General features: G+C 41.6%; 1 protein-coding gene across 1 annotated transcript; it reads left to right on the top strand.

The window, feature by feature from the left end:
• The first annotated feature begins 303 nt into the window (after window positions 1–303).
• On the top strand, window positions 304–22,515 carry CA6 (carbonic anhydrase 6). The gene is made up of 9 exons (XM_075839687.1): window positions 304–475; window positions 686–868; window positions 5,702–5,850; window positions 5,932–6,027; window positions 7,012–7,078; window positions 9,404–9,561; window positions 15,262–15,385; window positions 19,031–19,132; window positions 21,697–22,515. The coding sequence occupies exons 1-9, from the start codon at window positions 385–387 to the stop codon at window positions 22,308–22,310; spliced, it is 1,584 nt and encodes a 527-aa protein (XP_075695802.1). The 5' UTR covers window positions 304–384; the 3' UTR covers window positions 22,311–22,515.
• Window positions 22,516–23,201: the final 686 nt, after the last annotated feature.

Below are 23,201 nucleotides of genomic sequence, written 5' to 3'. Positions count from 1 at the left end.
ATGTTGTAGTATGTTTGTATTGTGTTAGGAACCTTGGAGCAGCTGGGGTAGGGAAGCGTCCAATAGATCAGTATTTACTGGGTAGATTAATAACACAGACCAGGATGATGGCACCAACCCTTCAAAGCGGGCTGATAAAAGCTGACAAGCTTGTGTGTCAATCAATAAAAACCTCTCAGGGCAGCTCTGTGGTTTATCTGGACTCTGTTTCCTCTAGTGAAAGATAAAAGCCGAGTGGGTGGGGAGATGAACATGTTTGTGGAGTGGGAGGGATAAACGCATTTCATAGACTTTTTGAAATTATTATTTACACATTCTGAGCTGAAGATTAAAAGGCAGACAGCAAATCCTCTCAGACACACACACACACATACAGAACCAGCCATGGGGAAAACTGCGCACCTCAACCTGTATTTGATTTTGTCTGGATTTGTCGTAATATGTAGTTCACATGTGGTGGAGTGGACTTACCAAGGTAAGACAAGTACCAGATTAGTCAGTGATTTTAGGCTTATGTTGCATTTTTTTTTAATTTATAATTTTTATATGAAATAATACTTTAAATAATATTTTTGAAAATAATACTTATTATTTAAAAAGTTTTTTAGGCCTCTCTATATGAAATACACATATTCATCACTGTTGCGTGATCTGCTTGAATTAATGTACTATTCATTGTTCACAGAGGGAGAAGTTGATGAGGCAAACTGGGGTAAAAAATACCCCTTGTGTGCAGCAAAACATCAGTCCCCTATTGATATTCAAAGGAAAAAAGTTGTACATAACCCTGATCTTACTCCGCTGGATTTAGAAGGCTATGATGGACAGCTACATGGAAAATTCCGGATTTCCAACAATGGCCATTCAGGTAATCCGATAATTTTTTGTGTTTTTTTTAATGTTTTGTTTTTTTTTTAGTATTAATTACGACCATTGGTTGGGTACCTGCATCACCATGTTTTAGTTGGTATTTTCCCAGTAGAAAAAGCCCTGCTCTAGAGACCTAAACTCGGTAAAAATACATTTACGATCATGATGAATTGATTATACTATTCCTTATTAAACCTATTATATTATATATTGTTTTAAAATTAATATCATAAAATTAATATCGTTACCTCCTAACATCATTACCTCCTCGGTACAGTAGAGTCCAAAGAATGGTCGGATATGGAACTCGAATACAGTTGTGTTCATGGTGTGACCATGCAGGCAAAGATAATTTTATAGATCTGACTGTAATTTTGCGGTTGAGTTGTAATCTTTGCATTGGAAGAAAGGATCGGAAGCCAAAATTGTTCCAATAGCATCAATTCTCCTGCATGTGCAGAGTTTTTAGAAGAACGATCCAAAATCAAATATATATTTTAGATCATTTATTTACTGGGGAGTATATTTCTAGGTGTTTTTGTCTGCCCCTGTTTATGGGGCAGGGTAGAGTTATTTACTAACTGGTCACTCCAGCCCATGTTTGGAGAAGTGTATGGCCTCTTAACAATCAGATCAATGTTCAGAGTGAAGTGTAATTGAGAGTATTCAGTATGTGGTTGTACTTTGTATGCAAATGTTAGTTCAGGAAAAGTAAACACATCACTCATGAGGCGAGTATTGGGGTTTTAATGTCAAGTTAGGACCAATATCATAGGAAGCAGTGTGCAGGAAGTTGTATGGTGGCACACAGAGTACCTTTGGCACTCCGTTTGCCACTGTATGGTTCTCCGCACTCCACTGTTGTAGAATGTTGGAGATATTCGTATTACGGGGCCCAATGGAACATGTCGTGATTTTTTGGGTTTTACGGTGCCTGACAGAAAAACCTCAGCATGCCTTTGTATGAGCTCAGAGGCATATAGAAGTACAGTATATGGGTGCCCTATTATGGCTCTGTACAACTTGGAGGTTGTGCATGAGCCCTACAGATAATTGTTGCTTTGCAGAAGAAAATACTTAAATATTAACAACATCAGGATATGCTAGTTTGAAAGGCTTGTCTTATAATTTTGTACTAGTACATATCTGAATAAAGGGGTTATCTGGAAAGTGAGATTTTTTTTCTTTAGGGACTGCAAGTGAAATAAATAAAACAAAAAAGCAATACTTACCTATCCTTGCCCCGGCGATCCAGCGCTGTCGCTCCGTCGGCGCTACCGGTGGATGTTTACATACACGTAGCATATGACCGCTGCAGCCAATCAGAGGGCTCAGTGAGGCTCTTGTGACAAATCGTATTTCTGTCGTAATGCCAGAAATACAACATATGACCGCTGAGACCCTCTAATTGGCTGCAGCGGTTACATGCTACATGGATATAAACAAGCACCGGGACATCCGCCGGAGCGACAGCGCTGGATTGCCAAGGAGAGGTAAGTATTGCTTTTTTGTTTTATTTATTTCATTTTCAGCCCCTAAGAACGCCTGATTAAAAGATAAAATATCTGTACAGTTAAACCCAGGATAACCTAAGAATGTAAAAGGAGAATTATGGACTGTATTTTAGATAAGGCCATAAGATCGATAGAGGTTAGATGCAGATTCTGACCAAACTAGAGACATGAACAATCAAATATTGAGTTCCTGTTACTACTTTCTACTCCGATCAGGCCTTTTGATTTAATCTCTCTACGGCCGCCGCATCTATCTCACTGCAGTCATCCACCAGACCTAGAGCGGACACTTTCAGAAAGTCGGAGGTCCGATTATAAATTGAATAATAAAGAAAAGTTGCTTGTATACTATAACAACTAGGATTATCAACTTGTTAGTCCCTTGAGGGATACTATGAATATACGTATTATAAAACGAAACCACTCCCAGCTGAACTTGGACCGATAGACCCTGACCCGGTCTTGATTAAATGAGACTATGAGGATATAAATACTGCAGGAACACCTTCATTTTTTTTATGCCTGATGAAGACCTAGGTTCTAGGATGAAACATGTTGCATGCTAGCATTGTTTTACTTATTTTTACTCTGTAATGTAATAAATTTTAAACTTTACTAAAACGGAAAGATCGTGGATCATTCTTTACCAAACAGAAGGGAAACCAAGAACCGCATACAATAAAAACAGGAGCGCCACAAGAAGGAGTGAATTTGTTTTGCATAATCCATTGAATTAAACCTGAAAGTCAAAATTTCAATTGCATCTCAGTTGTTTCATTTCAAATCCAATGTGGGGGCATCCAGAGCCCAAATCATGGAGATTGTGTCAATATATATATACACAGTTAGGTCCAGAATTATTTGGACAGTGACACAATCTTCATGATTTGGGCTCTGCATGCCACCACATCGGATTTGAAATGAAACAACTGAAATGTAATTGAAGTGTAGACTTTCAGGTTTAATTCAAGGGGTTGAACAAAAATATCCTGTGAAACGTTTAGGAATTGCCACCATTTTTCTACACAGCCTCCTCATTTCAGGGGCTCAAAAGTAATTGGACAAATTAACATTACTATAAATAAAATGTTTTTTTTTAATACTTTGTAGAGAATCCTTTGCAGGCAATGACTGCCTGAAGTCTGGAACCCATGGACATCACCACACGCTGGGTTTCCTCCTTTGTGATGCTTTGCCAGGCCTTTACTGCAGCCGTCTTCAGTGGTTGCTTGTTTGTGGGTCTTTCTGCCTTAAGTTTTGTCTTAAGCAAGTGAAATGCAGCTCGATCGGGTTGAGATCTGGTGATTGACTTGGCCATTGCAGAATATTCCACTTCTTTGCCCTAATAAACTCCTGGGTTGCTTTCTCAGTATGTTCTGGGTCATTGTCCCTCTGTACTGTGAAGCGACGCCCAATCAACCTTGCTGCATTTGGTTGAATCTGAGCAGAAAGTGAATCCCTGAACACTTCAGAATTCATCCGGCTGCTTCTGTCTTCAGTCACATCATCAATAAACACTAGCGACCCAGTGCCTTTGGCAGCCATACATGCCCATGCCATCACACTGCCTCCACCATGCCATCACACTGCCTCCACCATGCCATCACATTGCCTCCACCATGCCATCACACTGCCGCCACCATGTTTTACAGAGGATGTGGTGTGCTTTGAATCATGAGCCGTTCCAAGCCTTCTCCATACTTTCTTCCTCCCATCATTCTGGTACAGGTTGATCTTAGTTTCATGCTGTTCCAGAACTGGGCGGCTTCTTTACATGTTGTTTGGTAGAGTCTAATCTGGCCTTTCTATATTTGAGGCTGATTAATGGTTTGCACCTTGTGGTGAACCCTCTGTATTTGCTCTCATGAAGTCTTCTCCTTATGGTAGACTTAGATAGTGAAACACCTACTTCCAGGAGAGGGTTATTCACTTGGGTAGATATTGTGAAGGGGTTTTTGTTCACCATGGAAAGGGTTCTGCGATCATCCACCACCGTTGTCTTCCGTGGATGTCCAGGCCTTTTGGAGTTCATGATTTCACCAGTGCGCTCATTTTTTTCCCAAGAATGAACCAAACTGTTGATTTGACCACTCCTAACATTTGTGCTATGTCTCTGATGGATTTCTTCATTTTTTCAGCCTAATGATGGTGTTTCACTTGCAATGAGAGCTTCTTTGACCTCATGTTGTGGGTTCACAGCAACAGCTTCCAAATGCAAATGCCACACCTGGAACCAACTCCAGACCTTTTACCTGCTTAATTGATGATGGATTAACGAGGGAATAGCCCATGCAGCCCACTAAATAGCTTTTGAGATAATTACCTTTGGTCCCTTGAAAAAGCGTCAGCTACATATTAAAGAGGTGTAATTCCTAAACCCTTCCTCAAATTAGGATGTAGATACCCTCAAATTAAAGCTGAGAGTCTGCACTTTAAGCGCATATTGATTATATAACTGTATATTCAATATGTATATATATATATATATATATATATATATATATATATATATATATATATACAGAAAAAGTATGTAAATGTGTGTATACTGCAACAATAAGAACCTTCTATTGAAAACTTCAGCCTGCTATTTGTTTAAAGGGAATGTTACTTGCAGATATAAGTAATGATGTCTAAATGTCTCTCAAATATTTTTATTTTATACTTTCCTTTTATTTGCAGATTTTTTTTTATCAATAAGGGAATTTGAGGCCTGTTACTAAAAATTAGCCTCCACCCTAAAGTCATTTTATTAATAATATTAATATTGGATTTGCTCTCTTTACAATTGGAATTAACTCTACAAAAACTGTAGGAGTATACGAAGTCTGAAAATCTGTTCTTTTCCCGGCGCATGCGCAGTACGATCTTTCTGCTCTCCGTTCTAATCGTCACTACTGCGCATTCGCTGAATAAAGAGCAGGGTCGCTGTGTATGCGCAGTACTACCGATTAGAACGTCGAGCAGAAAGATTGTACCGCTCTGTACGCGCGCACGTTACAGATAGCATGAACGCGCCGATTACGCTTCCTGGCCCCTGTCAATCAATGCAAAAAGGGAGGGAGGGGGGTTGAACTGGGGAGTGAAGAAAGAGCATTTAGGTGCAATGGTAAAGCCCTCATTGCACCTAAATGCTCATTAGCATAAACTTAATAAAACGTACTTCTCTATAAAGGAGGCAGTAACCAGAAAATGAAAATAAACGTTAGAAGAAGTTAGTCTCCTCTACAATACCCTGTTACTAGTTTAATACGGACATTCTGGTGACAGACTCCCTTTAATGCTTCTTCTCTGTCTTGTGTTTTTGAAATGTCAAGTGCAAATAGAACTTCCATCTACCATGAAAATTGCAAAAGGACTGCCCAACATCTACACTGCAATACAAATGCACCTGCACTGGGGTGGACTTGATCTGGAAACAAGTGGCTCTGAGCACACGGTTGATGGTATGAGATACATGGCAGAGGTGAGTACTTGTATTGTATATGCCTATAAGACAACAGATAACTTGTTCTTGAAGCTAAAATCGCATGAATTGTCTTTACAGTTGCATATTGTGCACTATAACTCAGAATTATACAAGAGCTTTGATGAGGCCAAAGACAAGCCAAATGGTCTAGCAGTACTTGCTTTTCTGTATGTGGTAAGTAATATAATAAAATGACATATTCTGTTCTGGATTTTGCAATCGCAAGATACATAGTTAATAGTATATACTTTAAATGGATTGTCCCATCTCATAAAGTGATGGTATATTCCTAAGATATGCCATCACTTTCTGATTTGGTAGGGGTCAGACTGTCAGGACCCTCACGGATCCTGAGAATGAATGTGCAGTAGCACTGCTGTAGTTTTCCCCGTGTCAGGAAAAACCTAGCGATACGTCATCACTTAATGAGATGGGACTAACCCTTTAAAGGGTTCTATAAAAATCTATAAGATAAGCCGTAGTGGCACAATACTCAGAAGACCACCACAGCCTCTTCCGCCTTGAAACTGGTAGAGATTGCGGACCTTACTAATGCTAATTTCTGAAGAACTTTAAAAGTACAGTTAAAGGAGTTTCCCATAATTAACAGTTGTCATCTAACCACAGGAAAGGTGATAATTGTCTGATCGCTGGGACCCCCCTTCTATCGCGACAAGGGGGCTCCTGAATCTCCCGTTCCTCCTCACTGAACCACTACAGTGAGGAGGAGCTTGAATGAAGCAGCAGTTGAACATGTGCCCGCCCCTCCATTCAATGTCTGATGGAAATACCCAAGCTTTGTAGTCGGCTGTTTCTGTCATTCCCATATTTTTCGCATGCTTGATTGCCGCTCCGTTTAATGTCCTTCTCCAAGTGGTCAAGCAATAAGGATAAACAGGAGGTTTGGGACCCCCATTCTCGAAATTGTTTGACTTCCCAGTCGTGGGGACCCCAGCGATCAGACTATTATAACCTATCCTATTAATAGGTGATAATTGTCGATTCTGGGAATACCCCTTTCCAAGGATATACTGTATATTGATGGCCTGGTAACATAAATATTGTTTATAGTACTCCAACTCATAATCATTGCTCCTGTTTTACATTAATATTCATCCTTCCCCAGTTTTCATTTGTATTTTTCTTTATTATTTTTAGGATGGCAATTTTGAAAACACCTATTATAGTGAAGTGATTTCCAAGCTAGCCAAGATCCGTTATGCAGGTACTAATGTCCTGTGCACCAAGTCAATACAGAAGATACAAGTTTTTTTTCTCCTTTTTACAAAATATCTACTTCCTATTGTGATCTGGGTGTAATTGTATAAACTCGTACATATACAAAGTCTCTGAATGCTCATGTTTTGCTCTTTATAATATGGTTATATAGTGAGTTCAAGAGTTTATAGAAAGTACAGAGAAATTTGTGCATTGGATTTATAGTGGACCTCCTTCCTAAGCAAAAACCTAAGATCCAGCAGAACTTTCTATAGTGTATAAGTTTGTATTAGGGCTTGTCCACACATAACGGAATTGCTGCAGGAACTAGAAGGATTTCCACTGCGGAAAAACCGCACAATTTCCTGCGTTTTTTACTGCAGAAAATGTGTGGATTTTGCGGCTTTTTTTATTAATGCTGGGAGATGGTGACATCTCCTCTGAAAAATGCAGCAATTCAGTCCACTTTCCGCAGCAGGAATTGTCATGAATTCCTGCTGCGATACGGAAAATACGCACCGCAGGTCAATTTCTTGTCGGAAATTGTACGCAGCGTGTGGATGAGATTTGCTGCTACTGTATTCTGCTGCATATTTTCCATTAGCAATTCCGCTACGTGTGGACGAGACCTTACACCTCATGCACACGACCATGTGTGCCGTCCGACCATTTTTCACGGTCCGATTCACCCGCTAAAGTGAATGGGTCCGTGAAGACTATCAGGTGCCACCCGGATGCTGTCAAAAACGGCCCGAGTGGCACAACGGTCGTTTGCATGAGGCATTAGGCTGGATTCACACGAGCATGTTCGGTCCGTAAAGGACGGAACGTATTTCGGCCGCAAATCCCGGGCCGAACACACTGCAGGGAGCCGGGCTCCTAGCATCATACTTATGTACGATGCTAGGAGTCCCTGCCTCTCCGTGGAACTACTGTCCCATACTGAAAACATGATTACAGTACGGGACAGTTGTCCTGCAGCGAGGCAGGGACTCCTAGCGTCGTACATAAGAATGATGCTAGGAGCACGGCTCCTGCAGTGTGTTCGGTCCGGGACTTGCAGCCGAAATACGTTCCGTCCTTTACGGACCGAACATGCTTGTGTGAATCCAGCCTTACAGTTCATTTAGCATAATGATCCCCTGATGCCGACCACTGGGTAAATGTAAATGTCGCACACTCCCTCCTATATTTCTCTATGTGTTGGATCCACTTCTGGTTTTGGCTTAAAAAATATGGACGCAAAATACTAATCAAATCTGCAATATGTTAATGAGGCCTTACACATAATAGTAAGTTCGTTAAATTTGCCCACATATCTCTTTGTATCATATGTACATTTAGGGGTGAGGATGAAAGTCAATGGCGGATGTGTGCAACTTGTATACTTTCTTTGAATATAGTTAAGCATACTTTTTAGGGAAAAAAACTTATATCTCAACGCAAATTGGTTTGTTTAACTGAGAGCATCATTTTCTATATCTCTATTTGCAATCAGTGAATCAGAACTTTCCTTATTTACATCCAGAAACAGAAAATCATTCCAAACATAAGCCATACGGCAAAGCTGTACGCGGGAATCCAGGAAACAAAGTCCCCAGTGGCTCCGTACTAGGGAGCTGGGGGCACTCTGTATAGTGCTCTGTGCGGTAGCGTATTATGGGTATTGTATCAGCCTTCAGTTTAGGCAAGCTGTGCGCAAGATTTGGTCTCTATGGGTTTTACGCCTCTGAGTTTATTCTCATTCACAGCAAACAGAGATATTGAAAATGGTGAGGAATGGAATATATTAGAATTACTATATACTAAGGGTATGTTCACATGGCTTATTTCCGGACGTAATTCAGGCTTTTTCCGCCTCGATGTACGTCCGAAAATGCGGCTTGATAGCGTCGGCAAAGATCTGCCCATTCATTTGAATGGGTCTTACGATGTTCTGTTCCGACAGTCATTTTTTTTACGCCCCGCTGTCAAAAGGAGTAAATAGACGCCCGCGTCAAAGAAGTGCCTGTCACTTCTTCAGACGTTAAATGGAGCTGTTTTCCATTGACTCCATGGAAAAACAGCTCCATTTACGTCCGTAATTGACGCAGCGAAAAAGCGCCTCAACATGCCATGACGGCTGAAATTATGGAGCTGTTTTCTCCTGAAAACAGCCCCGTAATTTCAGCCGTAACGGACGCTGCCGTGTGAACATACCCTAAGTATACTAAGTATATTAGAATTATATGATGATTATACTTTAGTTACATAAAACAGAAAAGTCACTTCAATAAACAAATCTCTTTTGTGTTTTCTTTGACAAACATCTCGCTGACTTTTCTCATTTCAGGGCAAGAGACAGAAATTAGGACAATTAACCCTTTGGCTATGTTGCCTGAAGACCTGGACAGGTATTATCGATACCAGGGCTCCCTCACCACCCCCCCGTGTACAGAGAATGTGCTGTGGACTGTATTTGACTCTCATATCATCCTCTCTCATAATCAGGTAAAACATCACGCTGGTACCGGACATTATCACTGTGTAGGTGTCAAATATAAGAAACACAATCTGTAAACTGATGCATTGTTGTGACTTTTTAAGTCTAAGGCAATTATCAATGGAGTACTTCATTTAAATGTTTCTACTTTTCTGACTCCCTTGTAAGGCTAAGTTCACATGTAGCGTAAATACTGCGCATTTTCCGCAATGGATTTAGTTGTGGAAAATCCGCAGCATAATACAGTAGCAGCAAAGTGGATGAGATTTGAATAAATCTCATCCACACGCTGCGTAAATAATAAGTGAAAAAAAATAAAATAAATCTTATACCCAGAATTCTGTGCTTCTTTGTCCATGTAAGCCTCCTGGGATGACATATCGTCCCATGTGACCGCTGCAGCCAATCACAGGCTGCAGCGGTCACATGGGATAATACGTCATCCCAGGAGGCCGGTCTGTAGGACGTCAGAGGGTAAGTATGGGCTTCTTTTTATTTTTATACATGCATCTTTCTTCAGCGGACATTCCGGACGAAAAACTGCACCACAATTTGGTGCGGTTTTTCAGCCGGAAATTCACTCCGGCACCCACGGTGGATACGCTGTGTGCTTTTACCCTGTGTGAACATAGCCTATGGGTGCAGTCACATGCGGCACATTTTGTTGCAGAAATGTATGCGACAGAAAGTCAGTTCCATTCATCTGAATGGTACTTGCAGTAATCCGTACACCTGCTGCAGGAACAACCCATTCAGATGAATGGAACTGATTTTTTAGTCGCCGAAATTTCTGCAACAAAATCTGCCACGTGTGATTGCACACTAGGAGTAAGGACACACAGGGCAAAGACGCTGCATAAGGGCATGACCACACGTACCGGAATTGCTCTGGAATTCCGCTGCGGACAGTTCGCAGCGGAAATCCGCAGCGTACACGTTTCTCCATTGCCTTCCACAGCTTTTTAGTTGTGTTCGTTTACACGTTGCGGACAATTCCGCTGCGTAGCATAGGCTGCAGCGCGGAATTTGGTGTCCGCAGCATACAATGGTTGTTGCGGACTTGTTGCGGACTCATTGCGTAATTTCTCCATTGACTTCAATGGAGATTCAAAATTCCGCAATGAAGTCCGCAGATGTTATGTAGATGTTATGTGTGCTGCGGAGCGTATTGGTTTTACTAACCTGACATTTCTTCATTCTGGCTGGACCTATGTATTTCTAGGTCTACAGCCAGACTGAGGAAGTCAATGGGGCTCCCGTAATTACGGGTGACTACGTGTGTGCACCCATAATTACGGGTGACTAGGTGTGTGCACCCATAATTACGGGTGACTACGTGTGTGCACCCATAATTACGGGTGACTAGGTGTGTGCACCCATAATTACGGGTGACTACGTGTGTGCACCCATAATTACGGGTGACTACGTGTGTGCACCCATAATTACGGCTGACTACGTGTGTGCACCCATAATTACTGGTGACTAGGTGTGTGTGCACCCATAATTACGGGAGCGTTGCTAGGCGACGTCAGTAAATAGTCACTGTCCAGGGTGCTGAATAAGTTAAGCGATCGGCAGTAACTGTTTCAGCACCCTGGACAGTGACTTCCGATCAGAATATACATCAACTGGTAAAAAAAATAAAAGTTCCTACTTACCGAGAACTCCCTGCTTCTTCCTCCAGTCCGGCCTCACGGGATGACGTTTCAGTCCAAGTGACGGCTGCAGCCAATCACAGGCCAATCACAGGCTGCAGCGGTCACATGGACTGCCGCGTCATCCAGGGAGGTCGGGCTGGATGGCGAAAGAGGGACGCGTCACCAAGACAATGGCCGGGTAAGTATGAATTTCTGTTACTTTTACTAGGGAAAGGGCTGACCCTTCTCTCTATCCTGCACTGATAGAGAGAAGGGAAGCCCTCTTCCCCTCAATACGCAACGGCTAGTCCGCATCAATTTAATGCCCATTTTAGGCAAAGCCGCCACAGAATCTGCAACGCAGATTCTGTGCGGCATTGATGCGGACAGTCTGAGCATGCCCTAAAAGTACACAGCGTATCTGTCCTGGAAGCCGCAGATTTTCGTGTGGATTCTCCGCTGCAGAAACAATGCCAGAAAAAAAGTTAGTACTTAACCCGTTCTCTCCCGTCATAGCACTGTATTCCTCTGTTCTGTGTGCAGCCCGGCCTCCTGGGATGACGCTGTAGTCCATGTGACCGCTGCAGCCTTTGAATGGCTGCAACAGTCACATGGGATGAATTGTCATTCCTGTAGGCCGGGCTGCACACAGAACAGAGGAATGCGTTGCTATGACAACACCCTGGGATATATATTAAATTTGTATTATTTTTTTAGAGTTTTTTTTTGTGTGTTTTCTTTGTTTGCGGTTTTTGCAGCGGAATCTTAGCTTTTCCACCGCAAAAATGGCACCATTTGCCTGTTTGTTGCGGGATTTACTTCTACATTGTATTCAATGGGGAAAACCTGCAATAAAAGAGAAGCGATTCTGCCGCATAAATTGACGTGCTGCAGATTAAAAAACCGCACCGCAGGTCAATTTCTGAATGGTTTCTCAACTGATTTTTTTCCACAGTGTATGGATTTGTTTAAATCTCATACATTCTGCTGCTACTCTAATACGCTGTGGATTTTACACCATTAAATCCATTGGGGAAAATCCTCAGTGTTTACTCTGTGTGTCCTTATCCTAAGGGCTCATTCACACGAGTGTGAATCTCGTCCGTGTGCTGTGCATTGAAACAACGCACAGCACACGGAGCCATTGATTTCAAAGGGGCTATTCACACATGCGTCAGTTTTCACGCTACGAGTGTCCATTGCGTTAAACTCACTGCACGTCCTATATTGGTGCGTTTTCACGCACCTAGCCGCCCATTGAAGTCAATGCGTGCGTGAAAACCATAGACAGCACAGGGACACACATCCGTGTGCTGTCCGTGTTTCTCGCATCAATTACATAAAAAAAAAAAGTGCTTGCAAGTGCGTGAAAAACACATGCCACATGCAAAGCACACTGATGCAAAACGCAACGCACACGGACAGATTTGCGCTGGTTTATCTACGCGTGTAAATCTGTCACGTGTGAGTGCAGCTTAAAGGTTCAGGTCTTTAGTCTCATTGGACCTGGGAACACAATATCACATGCTTCATTAATAAAAAAAACAAACGTGTGCATCTGTTACATGGCTCTATAATTTTGTAGAATTGAGGTGGCGCTCTGTATTTCTACATATGGTCATCCATAGATGAGGACTATATGTACATAGAGAATGTCAGTAACCCCTCCATATGGAGGAATATATATACACCAATGGTGCTCCCAGCAGCTGCGACCACTGAAATCACTGCTGATTGTCTGCTGAAAAATGAAAGATCCTATACATACTCCATTTGACATCGTTTTTTTTTTTGTATTATTATGTTTTTCTTTATTACATATGCATTACCAAAGCCTTTTATATTTTCAGCGTTCTTAACGCCAAAATATTTATTTTTTTAATAGATAGTCAGTTAACACAAGTCTAAGCCACTTAGGGTATGTTCACACGGCCTATTTACGGACGTAATTCGGGCATTTTACGCCTCGAATTATGTCCGAAAATGCGCCTCAATAGTGTTGGCAAACATCTGCCCATTCAAAGCAATGGGCTGACGTTTGTCTGTTCACACGAGGCTGTCAAAAGACGGCGCGTAAATAGACGCCCGCACAAAAGAAGTGTCCTGTCACTTCTTGGGATGTAATTGGAGCCGTTATTCATTGACTCCAATGAAAAGCAGTGCCAATTACGTCCGTAATGGACGCGCGTTCATGCGCCTGCACATGCCGTTACGGCTGAAATTACGGGGATGTTTTATCCTGAAAACATCCCCGTAATTTCAGCCGTTACGGACGCTGCCGTGTGAACATACCCTTACTGGTATATTGGGAATTTTAAACAACATGGCCGTAGTGACATATTGTCCATGTGATGTCACGTCTGTGTGGTCACATGACCTCATCATCCACGGGCTCTTATGTGACCGTAAGGAAATGACATCAAATGGACAACACATGACTGTGGCCATATTGTTAACTTACAATGCCACACCATATCCCTATATAAATGCAGCATTTAGAGAGATTCAAGGAAGATATTATCTGGTAGACTTTGTGTAGGTGACAGATGGGAGAGAATATGGAAATGTCTCCCTCTGCCAAACCGGAGTGATTATGCTCTAAAGTGCAATAAACATCTGTTATCACCCCTAAAGCAAACCGGTCATGACAGGCAGACTTTAATTTATGTGAAAGCCTACCTGCAGTTCACGCGGAAGGTTTAAACAGAACTTGACATGTCTGTTGTAGCAAATACTTGCATTCCTCATAAAATAACTATTCTGGAGCATCTTTTCTTAGAGCTCTGCATTGTGTCGTTCCCCTGTTATTCCTCTTGGTAATGCATGAATAAATTGACAACAGGCTATTACCATTGCCTTTGTCAGTAGGGGGTGTCCTTGCACAGTCTGACAATGTCCAATACATTGGACTTATAAACTGCTCTTACCGAAAGCCTAGTTAGCCGGTATGGTACATATAGCCCTGCTCACAGGTGGTATATAGTCACACTGGAATGTCTGGCAGACGCCCATATACAACTCCTCCTCATCCTCATCGACAGTGACAAAGGCCGTGGATTGGCCGAAACGTCAATCAGTCGCCTCTTTCATATGTTTATTAAAAATTATCTTTTCTATATGAAATAATATATGAAATACAGCTACAAAGGAAACAATAAATCTCTTTTGCATTGAAGAAATAAATCTACTTCCATTTTTTTGTGTGTGCTGGGGTAATTCGAGACTATATTACAGGGAACCAATCCCAACCCTACAAGCACTACGTTATACTCATAGGAGTGTATCCCATTTTTTTCCAAATAAGTATATAGTGCAAAAACATGGATCCAAGTTTGCAAATCTATCAAAATTTTGTAAAGTATTCCTATAATTCACGCAATATCCATAGGCTTAAGGTGACGGGAAGCTTATCCAGCAATTCCTATTGTTGTCGCTAACAAGAGACGTCTGGTGGCCAGTGGCATACATTCCGACGGAATCAATAGCGCAGTCGACTCCGCTATTGATTCCGTCGTTAAAACGGAAACCTGCCGGAATGGTGATGAATGGAAACCATTAGCAATGGTTCCGTCACCATTGATACCAATAGTGACAGAAACGGAAGCTGTGGTTTCAAATTGACTTTCCGTTGTGGGGTTCACCTGACGGAAACCTCCGACGGAACTCCGGAACAGAAAGCGAACGGTGATGTGAACAGGCCCTTAAAGATATTTCTACATTCTGAATTTTAGGTCTATGGATACTCTTAGATTGGCACTTCAGAGTTTCCATGTCACTAGTTGCAAAGCAAGACCGAGTGCAAACCTTCAATAAATCTCCCAAAAATTATTTGTGACCAATATCTGCCTTTAGTTGTAGTAATATGATTCACAGTCCTCTCTCTGTTATGATGATGTTGGTAGTTACAGGATAGGGCATGTAATCAATGAGGCATGCTGGGTAGAAGGTTTATAGCATTACATATCACAGTTTACAGTTTACATATGTTGTATTTTAATATCTAGTGCTTTTTTTGGTCAAGTCTGTAAATTTGTCACTTTTGTTCCATTATGATCTTTATATTCATTGTAGATCAAATTGCTGGAGGGGACACTGCTGGATTGGCACAATAATACTTTGCGTAATGATTACCGCCATGCACAGCCACTGAATGATCGTATCGTGCAGGCTTCTTTCCGAGTAAAATTGTCAAAAGGTGAGTGATCTTTGTAGCTTATACTCCATATTATCTGTCTCGGATTTGCAGACTGTTCACCTTCTTCTAGTATATGAAGAATTTGTGTTTTTATTTGATTAGATAAATGAAAAGATCACAACTGCAAGAGCGAAGTGTATTTGTGTAAGCCAGTGATCTATCCAAACGTCATTATTCTAGAAAAAGAATGTAGGTGAGATAGACTGTCATTATGTGAAGGGGCGAATCGGATCATACAAGCAATGTTTACTCTACCCTGTGACTAATTAATGGAGCAGTTAGGGACCTGGGTACTACACCCTCTAAATGATCTGAATCAGCACCATGTAAATATTGCTGTTTAGCGTCCAAAAATTACACAGCCGAAGATCATTCAGATAACAATGTCCACATACCTGGTGATCTAGGGTAGTGAAGGGGTTAATGTAAAATACCTGGTAGTCTAGGGTAGTGAAGTGGTTAATGTAAAATACCTGGTGGTCTAGGGTAGTGAAAGGAATAATGTAACATCCTTGGTTGTCTCAGCAGAGAAGATTTTAATGTTTTATACCTGGTGTACAGTTGGATACTCACCTCTCCAGGCTCCAGCGTTGTGGCTGTGACAATAACCCTTCCTTTACCTTATATTACCTGGAAAGCTAGCATTAACCACTCCACTAGCTTTGACCACCAGGATGCATTTCATAGTCCAAAAATACTTTTAGGGTCAGTTCACACGTTGCGTAAATACTGCAGATTTTTTTCAACGGAATTCGTTGCCAAAAATCTGCAGCTAATACAGTAGCAGCAAAGTGGAGGAGATAAAACAAATCTCATCCACACGCTGCGTAAATAGTGAGCCGAAAAAACGCTCAGAAATTGACCTTCAGTGCGGAATTTTACTTCGCAGCATGTCAATTGTATTTGTGTAAACGCTGCTTATTTGTTGTGGGATTTTCCCATTGAATTCATCCCATGACACCGTCATGTCACATGGATGAAACATCATCCCAGGAGGCCGGCCTAGATGACATCAGATCAGGCTGCAGCGGTCTTCTGGGATGAGACGTCTAAGTGCTGCAGTTTTTCGCAGCGGACATTCTGGGTGAAAAATTGCACCAAAGTTTGCGGCGCACAGGGCGAATACGCTGCGTGCTTTTACGCAGCGCATCCACCCCGTGTGAACTCAGCCTTAAAAGGTGTGTCTGGTTTAGAAGACCTTTTTTCAAACACCATATTAGGGCATTTAAAGTGGGGTGTCTCATTCAATGGCAACTGCGGAATGTTTCATTTCTCCAGTGGTAACGCTGCAGGTTAAAGAGGCTCTGTCACCAGATTCTCAATTCCCTATCTCCTATTGCATGTGATCGGCGCTGCAATGTAGATAACAGTAAAGTTTTGTTTTTTTTAAAACGTTCATTTTTGGCCAAGTTATGAGCTATTTTATATATATGCAAATTAGGTTTTAAATGGACAACTGGGCGTGTATTGTGTTTTTAACTGGGCGTGTTTACTTGTTTCACTAACTAGGCGTTATGAATAGAGGTGTATGATGCTGACGAATCAGTGACCAATCAGCATCATGCACTCCTCTCCATTCATTTACACAGCACATAGTGTTCTTACTAGAACGATGTGGAGCCACATACACAAGTGTCCTGATAATGAATACACATGACCTCCAGCCTGGACGTCATGTGTAGTCAGAATCCTGACACTTCTGAATCTTTTCTGTGAGATTTCCAGCAAGGGAAACGAAATCTCGTTTACCTCGTAATCTCGCGAGATTACACGTGTCTTGCTGGTATCTCACAGAAAAGATTCAGAAGCGTCAGGATTCTGACTACACATGACGTCCAGGCTGGAGGTCATGTGTATTCATTATCAGGACAATTGTGTATGCGGCTGCACATCGTTCTAGTAAGAACACTATGTGCTGTGTAAATGAATGGAGAGGAGTGCATGATGCTGATTGGTCACTGATACGAAAAAAAACATGCCCAGTTGTCCATTTCAAAGCTCATTTGCATATATATAAAATTGCTCATAACTTGGCCAAAAATGAAAGTTTAAAAAAAAACAAAAACATTACTGTTATCTACATTGCAGCGCCGATCACATGCAATAGGAGATAGGGATTTGAGAATCTGGTGACAGAGCCTCTTTAAATAAACATTTTCTGCCAGGTTCCCTTGCAAATCACAGCCGATCGCTGGGGGTGACAGCATAATTAGCTAATTTGCGGGGACCATCTATCAAAAAGGCATTGTCAATAGTGGACAACCCCTTTAATGCCTTCTTCACACAGGATTTTTTTTCCTGTTAATTTAAACTACAAGAAAAACGCATGTAAAAACATTTTCAAATGTAAAATATATTTTTTATGGCATTTTTACATGCTTATCGGTGGCTCTTTGTATTTGTCATTTTGTGTATTTGTATTAGAGAAGCCTAAGAGGAAAACGTCACAAAAAAATGCCATACCCAGAGCATACTGCCTTTTTAAAATAATACCACAAAAACACCATAAATAATAATGTTGTGGATGTAGCCTTTTCAATAATTTACTATAGACTTTAAAGTGACATCTGGCTGCAGCGTTTTTGACCAAAAAAAATAATAAAATAAACAGTGAAAAATACCAATAAAAGTTCCAAGAAAAATGCAAGAAAACGCTGTGTGTGAATCCAGCCTAAAGCTGGATTGAGCATACAAATTAGACAGGACCTTTTCTTCGTTCCTCATCCTGCTCGGCTGGATTGCAGCAAGCTCTATTGAAGCTAAATATATAGAATGATGGGTGGTCATTCTCAGGATACATTTTCCATCATTTATTTTCCCTCCACAAAAGGAATTGGAGGCATTTGGAGACCATGTTCATTGAATATCCGACTGTGCTAATGCAGCAAGCCTGGGCACTTTTAGGCCTTATTTACACGAACGTGTTTAACGTCCGTGATACGCGAGTGAAAATCACGCGCGTCGCACGGACCTATATAAGGCAATGGGGACATTCAGACATTTAGTGTTTTTCACGCAGCGTGTGTCCGCTGCGTGAAACTCACGACATGTCCTATACTTCTGCGTTTTTTGCGCATCATGCACCCATTGAAGTCAATGGGTGTGTGAAAATCACGCGCAGCCCACGGACGCACTTCCGTGTGCTGCGCGTGATTCGCGCAACAGTAGATCAAAAAATGAAGGGAAAAATAAAACCACCTCCTTCATTTCTTTTTCTAAACCTCAAAACCGCGGGTCATAAGGATGGCATATGCGCGAAAATCACGCAGCCACGCACCAAACACTTATGACACACGGAACTGCAACGCGCAAAAAATGCAGAGTTTTCTGCGCGTGCAAAACGCACACGTTCGTGTGAATTTCGCCTCACTGTATGATACTCTTCTAGAACTTCTTCTGTGTACGTATTGTTATCTATCTGCATTACATTGGCCGTCTTCTTTGTGATTGTAAATAATAGAAGTAGTAGAGCCTACAAGGTAGATGATTGGACTTACATGGAGTGTTCAGCGCACACCGGCTCCTAAATTATATGAACACTTATAGCTATACATTCCAATTATGTTACCCCTTATAAAATACTACCCATGACTGATATGTGATAACAGCCATTGTAGGATGATATTTGATTATGTTTCCACCCAGAATCTTGCCAGCAAGAGATCACCACTAAACTGACCCAAATTGAGACTGAACTTCTAGATGTTAAAAGGAAGGTGGTGACTGAACCCTCGAAAGGTCGTGCAGGTAAGTAACATCCAATGCGTCGACGATCTGACAGATTTAGAGCATTTTTATAAATGTGGAATACATAAAAAAAATGGCCTTATTATATAGAAATTACGTGTAAGAAAAGTTTGGATACCAGGACTTCAAGAAATGCTCTCATTGCTGACAATAATTGCCCATTTGAGAAATTCGAGTATGCACCGTATGTGTTTTTAGCAAAGTGTTATGCAATTTTTCTTATAAAGAACATAAAATGAACCAAATTTAGCCAAAAACTAGCACAGAATAGCCACACAATACAATAATAAAAAAATTAATTTCCACATACCTCAACATTTTGGCAGGTAAAAAGAGAGGAACATATATATGCAGCCAACGATGTGTCAGGCACAGGACCACGCTTCCACACTCCTGAACCTCCTTTGCGTATGTTCTTGTTCAAAGTAGACATGAAACATACAGTATGCCACATGAATCTACTTAGCATTTCTGAATAGAGGATAGGACTCATGGAGGTGACGAAGACCACCCATTATACTCATTAGCATATTTGGTGCACTATTTTTTTTGTGCTACTAAATAACACTTTTGATTAGAAGTGTACAATTTTACCCAACATGTTTAGCATTATTAAGGCAAATTCCCTTTAAAAAATGATTCTATGATAATTTAACTACAGTGGTCCCTTAAGCAACAATGGCCTCAGATTACAATGTTTCCAACTGAAGCCCTCTTTTACACGGTGATGTATCAGTCATTCAATCATTCGTATGAACGTTCGTTCCCTATCATTGCCCTGTGTAAATGTGCTTGCCGTTCAAACGCTTGTTCATCGCTGATTTTTTATTTTATGCGGTCTTAAAAATGTTTACACGAGGGGCTGTACAAAGTGCCTCTTGATCATTGCTACGTGAAAATGAAGGTAACGAGCGGTGCTCACTACGGGCAGTGTAGCTGAAAATGACCCTGACAGTGGTCTTTCGTGGACCATCGTAACTTGAACCCACATTCAACCTACAATGCCATAGGCCTTGCCGATCTGTGGCATATATGATTGAAGGGAAGATACACCCAATCATTTTGAGCATTTCACTAGTAAAATGCCTGTAAAATAGCTCATTGTCATCTTTATGAGGTATAGAAGAGGACAAGTGGTACTGTACGGTACCCTAGAGAGATACCAACGATGTGCTCTCTATCTGTGCCAGGACGAGCCACTCCTTTGTACACCATGTGAGGACGGCTCAATTAAATTTTTACTGTACACTGTGTGAGGACCCTGAAGAAGCGTCTGCCCTCAACAGAAGTGCTTCACAAGATCCCAGCAGCTCTATCTGACTTTTGTATGTGAGGACTTGCTTTATCGACATCGGTATTTAGAATTTTACAATATTCCAGCAGTACGCAAAACTATAGCTATAAACACACCGCCGGTTCTGTCCTGCACTCACTGGTTTCCTATTTGTCATAGGCTACGTTCACACTAAGGCCTCATGCACACGACCGTAAAAACTCCCGTTATTACGGGTCGTAATTACGACCCGTAATAACGGGCTCATAGACTTCTATTGGACACGGGTACCTTCCCGTTTTCTTAAAAGATTGAACATGTCCTATTTCAGGCCGTAATAACGGCACGGGCAGCCCATATTAGTCTATGGAGCTCCCGTAATGACGGGTGGCTACATGTGTGCACCCGTCATTACGGCAGCGTTGCTAGGCGACGTCAGTAAATAGTCACTGTCCAGGGTGCTGAAAGAGTTAACTGATTGGCAGTAACTCTTTCAGCACCCTGGACAGTGAATTCCAATCAGAATATAGATCAACCTGTAAAAAAAAAAAAGACGTTCATACTTACCGAGAACTTCCTGCTTCTTCCAGTCCGGTCTCCCGGCCGTTGCCTTGGTGACGCGTCCCTCTTGACATCCGGCCCGATATCCCTGGATGACGTTTCAGCCCATGTGACCGCTGCAGCCAATCACAGGTCAATCACATGCTGCAGCGGTCACATGGACTGCCGCGTCATCCAGGGATGTCGGGCTGGATGTCAAGAGAGGGACACGTCACCAAGGCAACGGACGGGTAAGTATGAATTTCTTTTACTTTTACCTCGGAAACGGCTGCCCCTTCTCTCTATCCTGCACTGATAGAGAGAAGGGGCTGCCGATTAGTGCAGTGCAATTTTGCATCGAAAACATGCCAGTAAATACGGGTGGAATACTGGTGACACCGGAACCGTATTTACGGGCATGGGTCCGTAAATACTGGTTCAAAACGGGTCGAATACGTGTGACATCAGACCCGTATTTACGCCAGTATTTACGGGAGGGAAAAAATACGTTTGTGTGCATGAGGCCTAACAAAAGGCAAGAGGGTAAGTATATGCATAATCGAAAGCTTAGTTTTGGCTAAAAAAAAAAAATGTGAACATAGCCACATAACATAGAAAGTTTATTTGGCGAGCTGTTTAGCGGGTTTTCTCCTTTTTCTACATTTAGCAATTGGTTTCTTCTTTTTAGATTTAATGCTAAGATGCTTGTTGTAAAAAATGACTACATCTCCATGCGTTCTTTCTCAAATAGGTACTCCTACATTTCCACATTATCCCTTGTTCTATTTCTCCGACAATTACCCAGCTGCTCACGTGGAAGTTCATCTTCTTCAACCTTTACAGTTGACTCAATTTACCCTGTGTTTGTGGGTGAGAACCAAGCATGAAGGCAATCAGAAAGTCTTTTCTTACTCGACCACAAACAGTGATAATGAACTTGTCTTGAGTGTAGGTTCTGACATATATCTATGGATTGGAGGGGTATCTGTTGAGTTCCACATACATCACACGTCAGAGGATTGGGTTCATTACTGTGTACGATGGGAGTCTTCCTCTGGGCGCAGTGAACTCTGGGTGAGTGGGCTTCATGGAAAAGAGAAAGTTGTCCAGAAAGGATATGAAATTAAACCTGGAGGTATAGTTCTTCTTGCAAAAGACCGTTTTGATCTCTTGGGACTCTTTAATAACAGCTTCTTTGGAAGGTTAAGTCAACTTCACCTCTGGAGTCACCTACTAAGTTCTCAAGAGATTTCGTCATTAAGCAAATGTTTAGTGACAGGACTAAAGGGAGACATAATATCTTGGGGAGGCACCTCCATGACTGTCTCTGGTGGTGTCATTCTTGAGCCAGATGATAGCTGTTAAATTATTTCAATATTAAATGCTATTACTTCCTATCTCTACAGAAGAATTGTTACTTAATTGCACCCTATTTTGGGTGTCTATCTTACACCTAGTGCCACTTATGTATCCACTGATTTTCCAACAGGCAGGGATCTATTAAAAGATTACATTGTTCCACTTCGCTTATCATTAGTTTGGATAATAAATTGTATATCACATGGGATAATATTTGTTTCACTAATCTTACTTCTCACTTCCAATTATTTACTGTAGTTAATTTAGGATTGATTCTTAATATAAAAGTTAATTTTGTTGTAATATGGTAATTGTTAGGGTATGTTCACACACACTAATTACGGACGTAATTCGGGCGTATTAACCTCCGAATTATGTCCGAAATTACGGCTTGAATGCGTTGACAAACATCTGCCCATTGAAAGCAATGGGCTGACGTTTGTCTGTTCACACAAGGCATATATTTACGCGCCGCTGTCAAAAGACGGCGCGTAAATAGACGCCCGCGTCAAAGAAGTGACCTGTCACTTCTTGGGGCGTAATTGGAGCCGTTATTCATTGACTCCAATGAAAAGCAGCGCCAATTACGTCCGTAATGGACGCGGCGTTCAAGCGCCTGCACATGCCGTTACGGCTGAAATGACGGGGCTGTTTTCTCCTGAAAACAGCCCCGTAATTTCGGCCGTTTTGGACGCTGTAGTGTGAACATACCCTTAAGACACAGAGGAGTAAACTTGAAGCTGCTGGGTTCCAATGAAAAATCTGTTACCCAACGATCACTAGCTGTGGTCTCCTCATATGGGGGCAGAGAGATCTCCACAACCCCTTTACTCCATGATTACGACCCTGTTGAGACAACAAATCTGATAAAAAAATTGCGTTGTATAAGTCTAAGGC

The sequence above is a fragment of the Rhinoderma darwinii genome, chromosome 10 (assembly GCF_050947455.1).
Source record: "Rhinoderma darwinii isolate aRhiDar2 chromosome 10, aRhiDar2.hap1, whole genome shotgun sequence".
Lineage (NCBI taxonomy): Eukaryota > Metazoa > Chordata > Amphibia > Anura > Rhinodermatidae > Rhinoderma > Rhinoderma darwinii.
The sequence above is the reverse complement of the archived record's forward strand: the minus strand, read 5'-3'. Positions and strand labels throughout refer to the sequence as shown.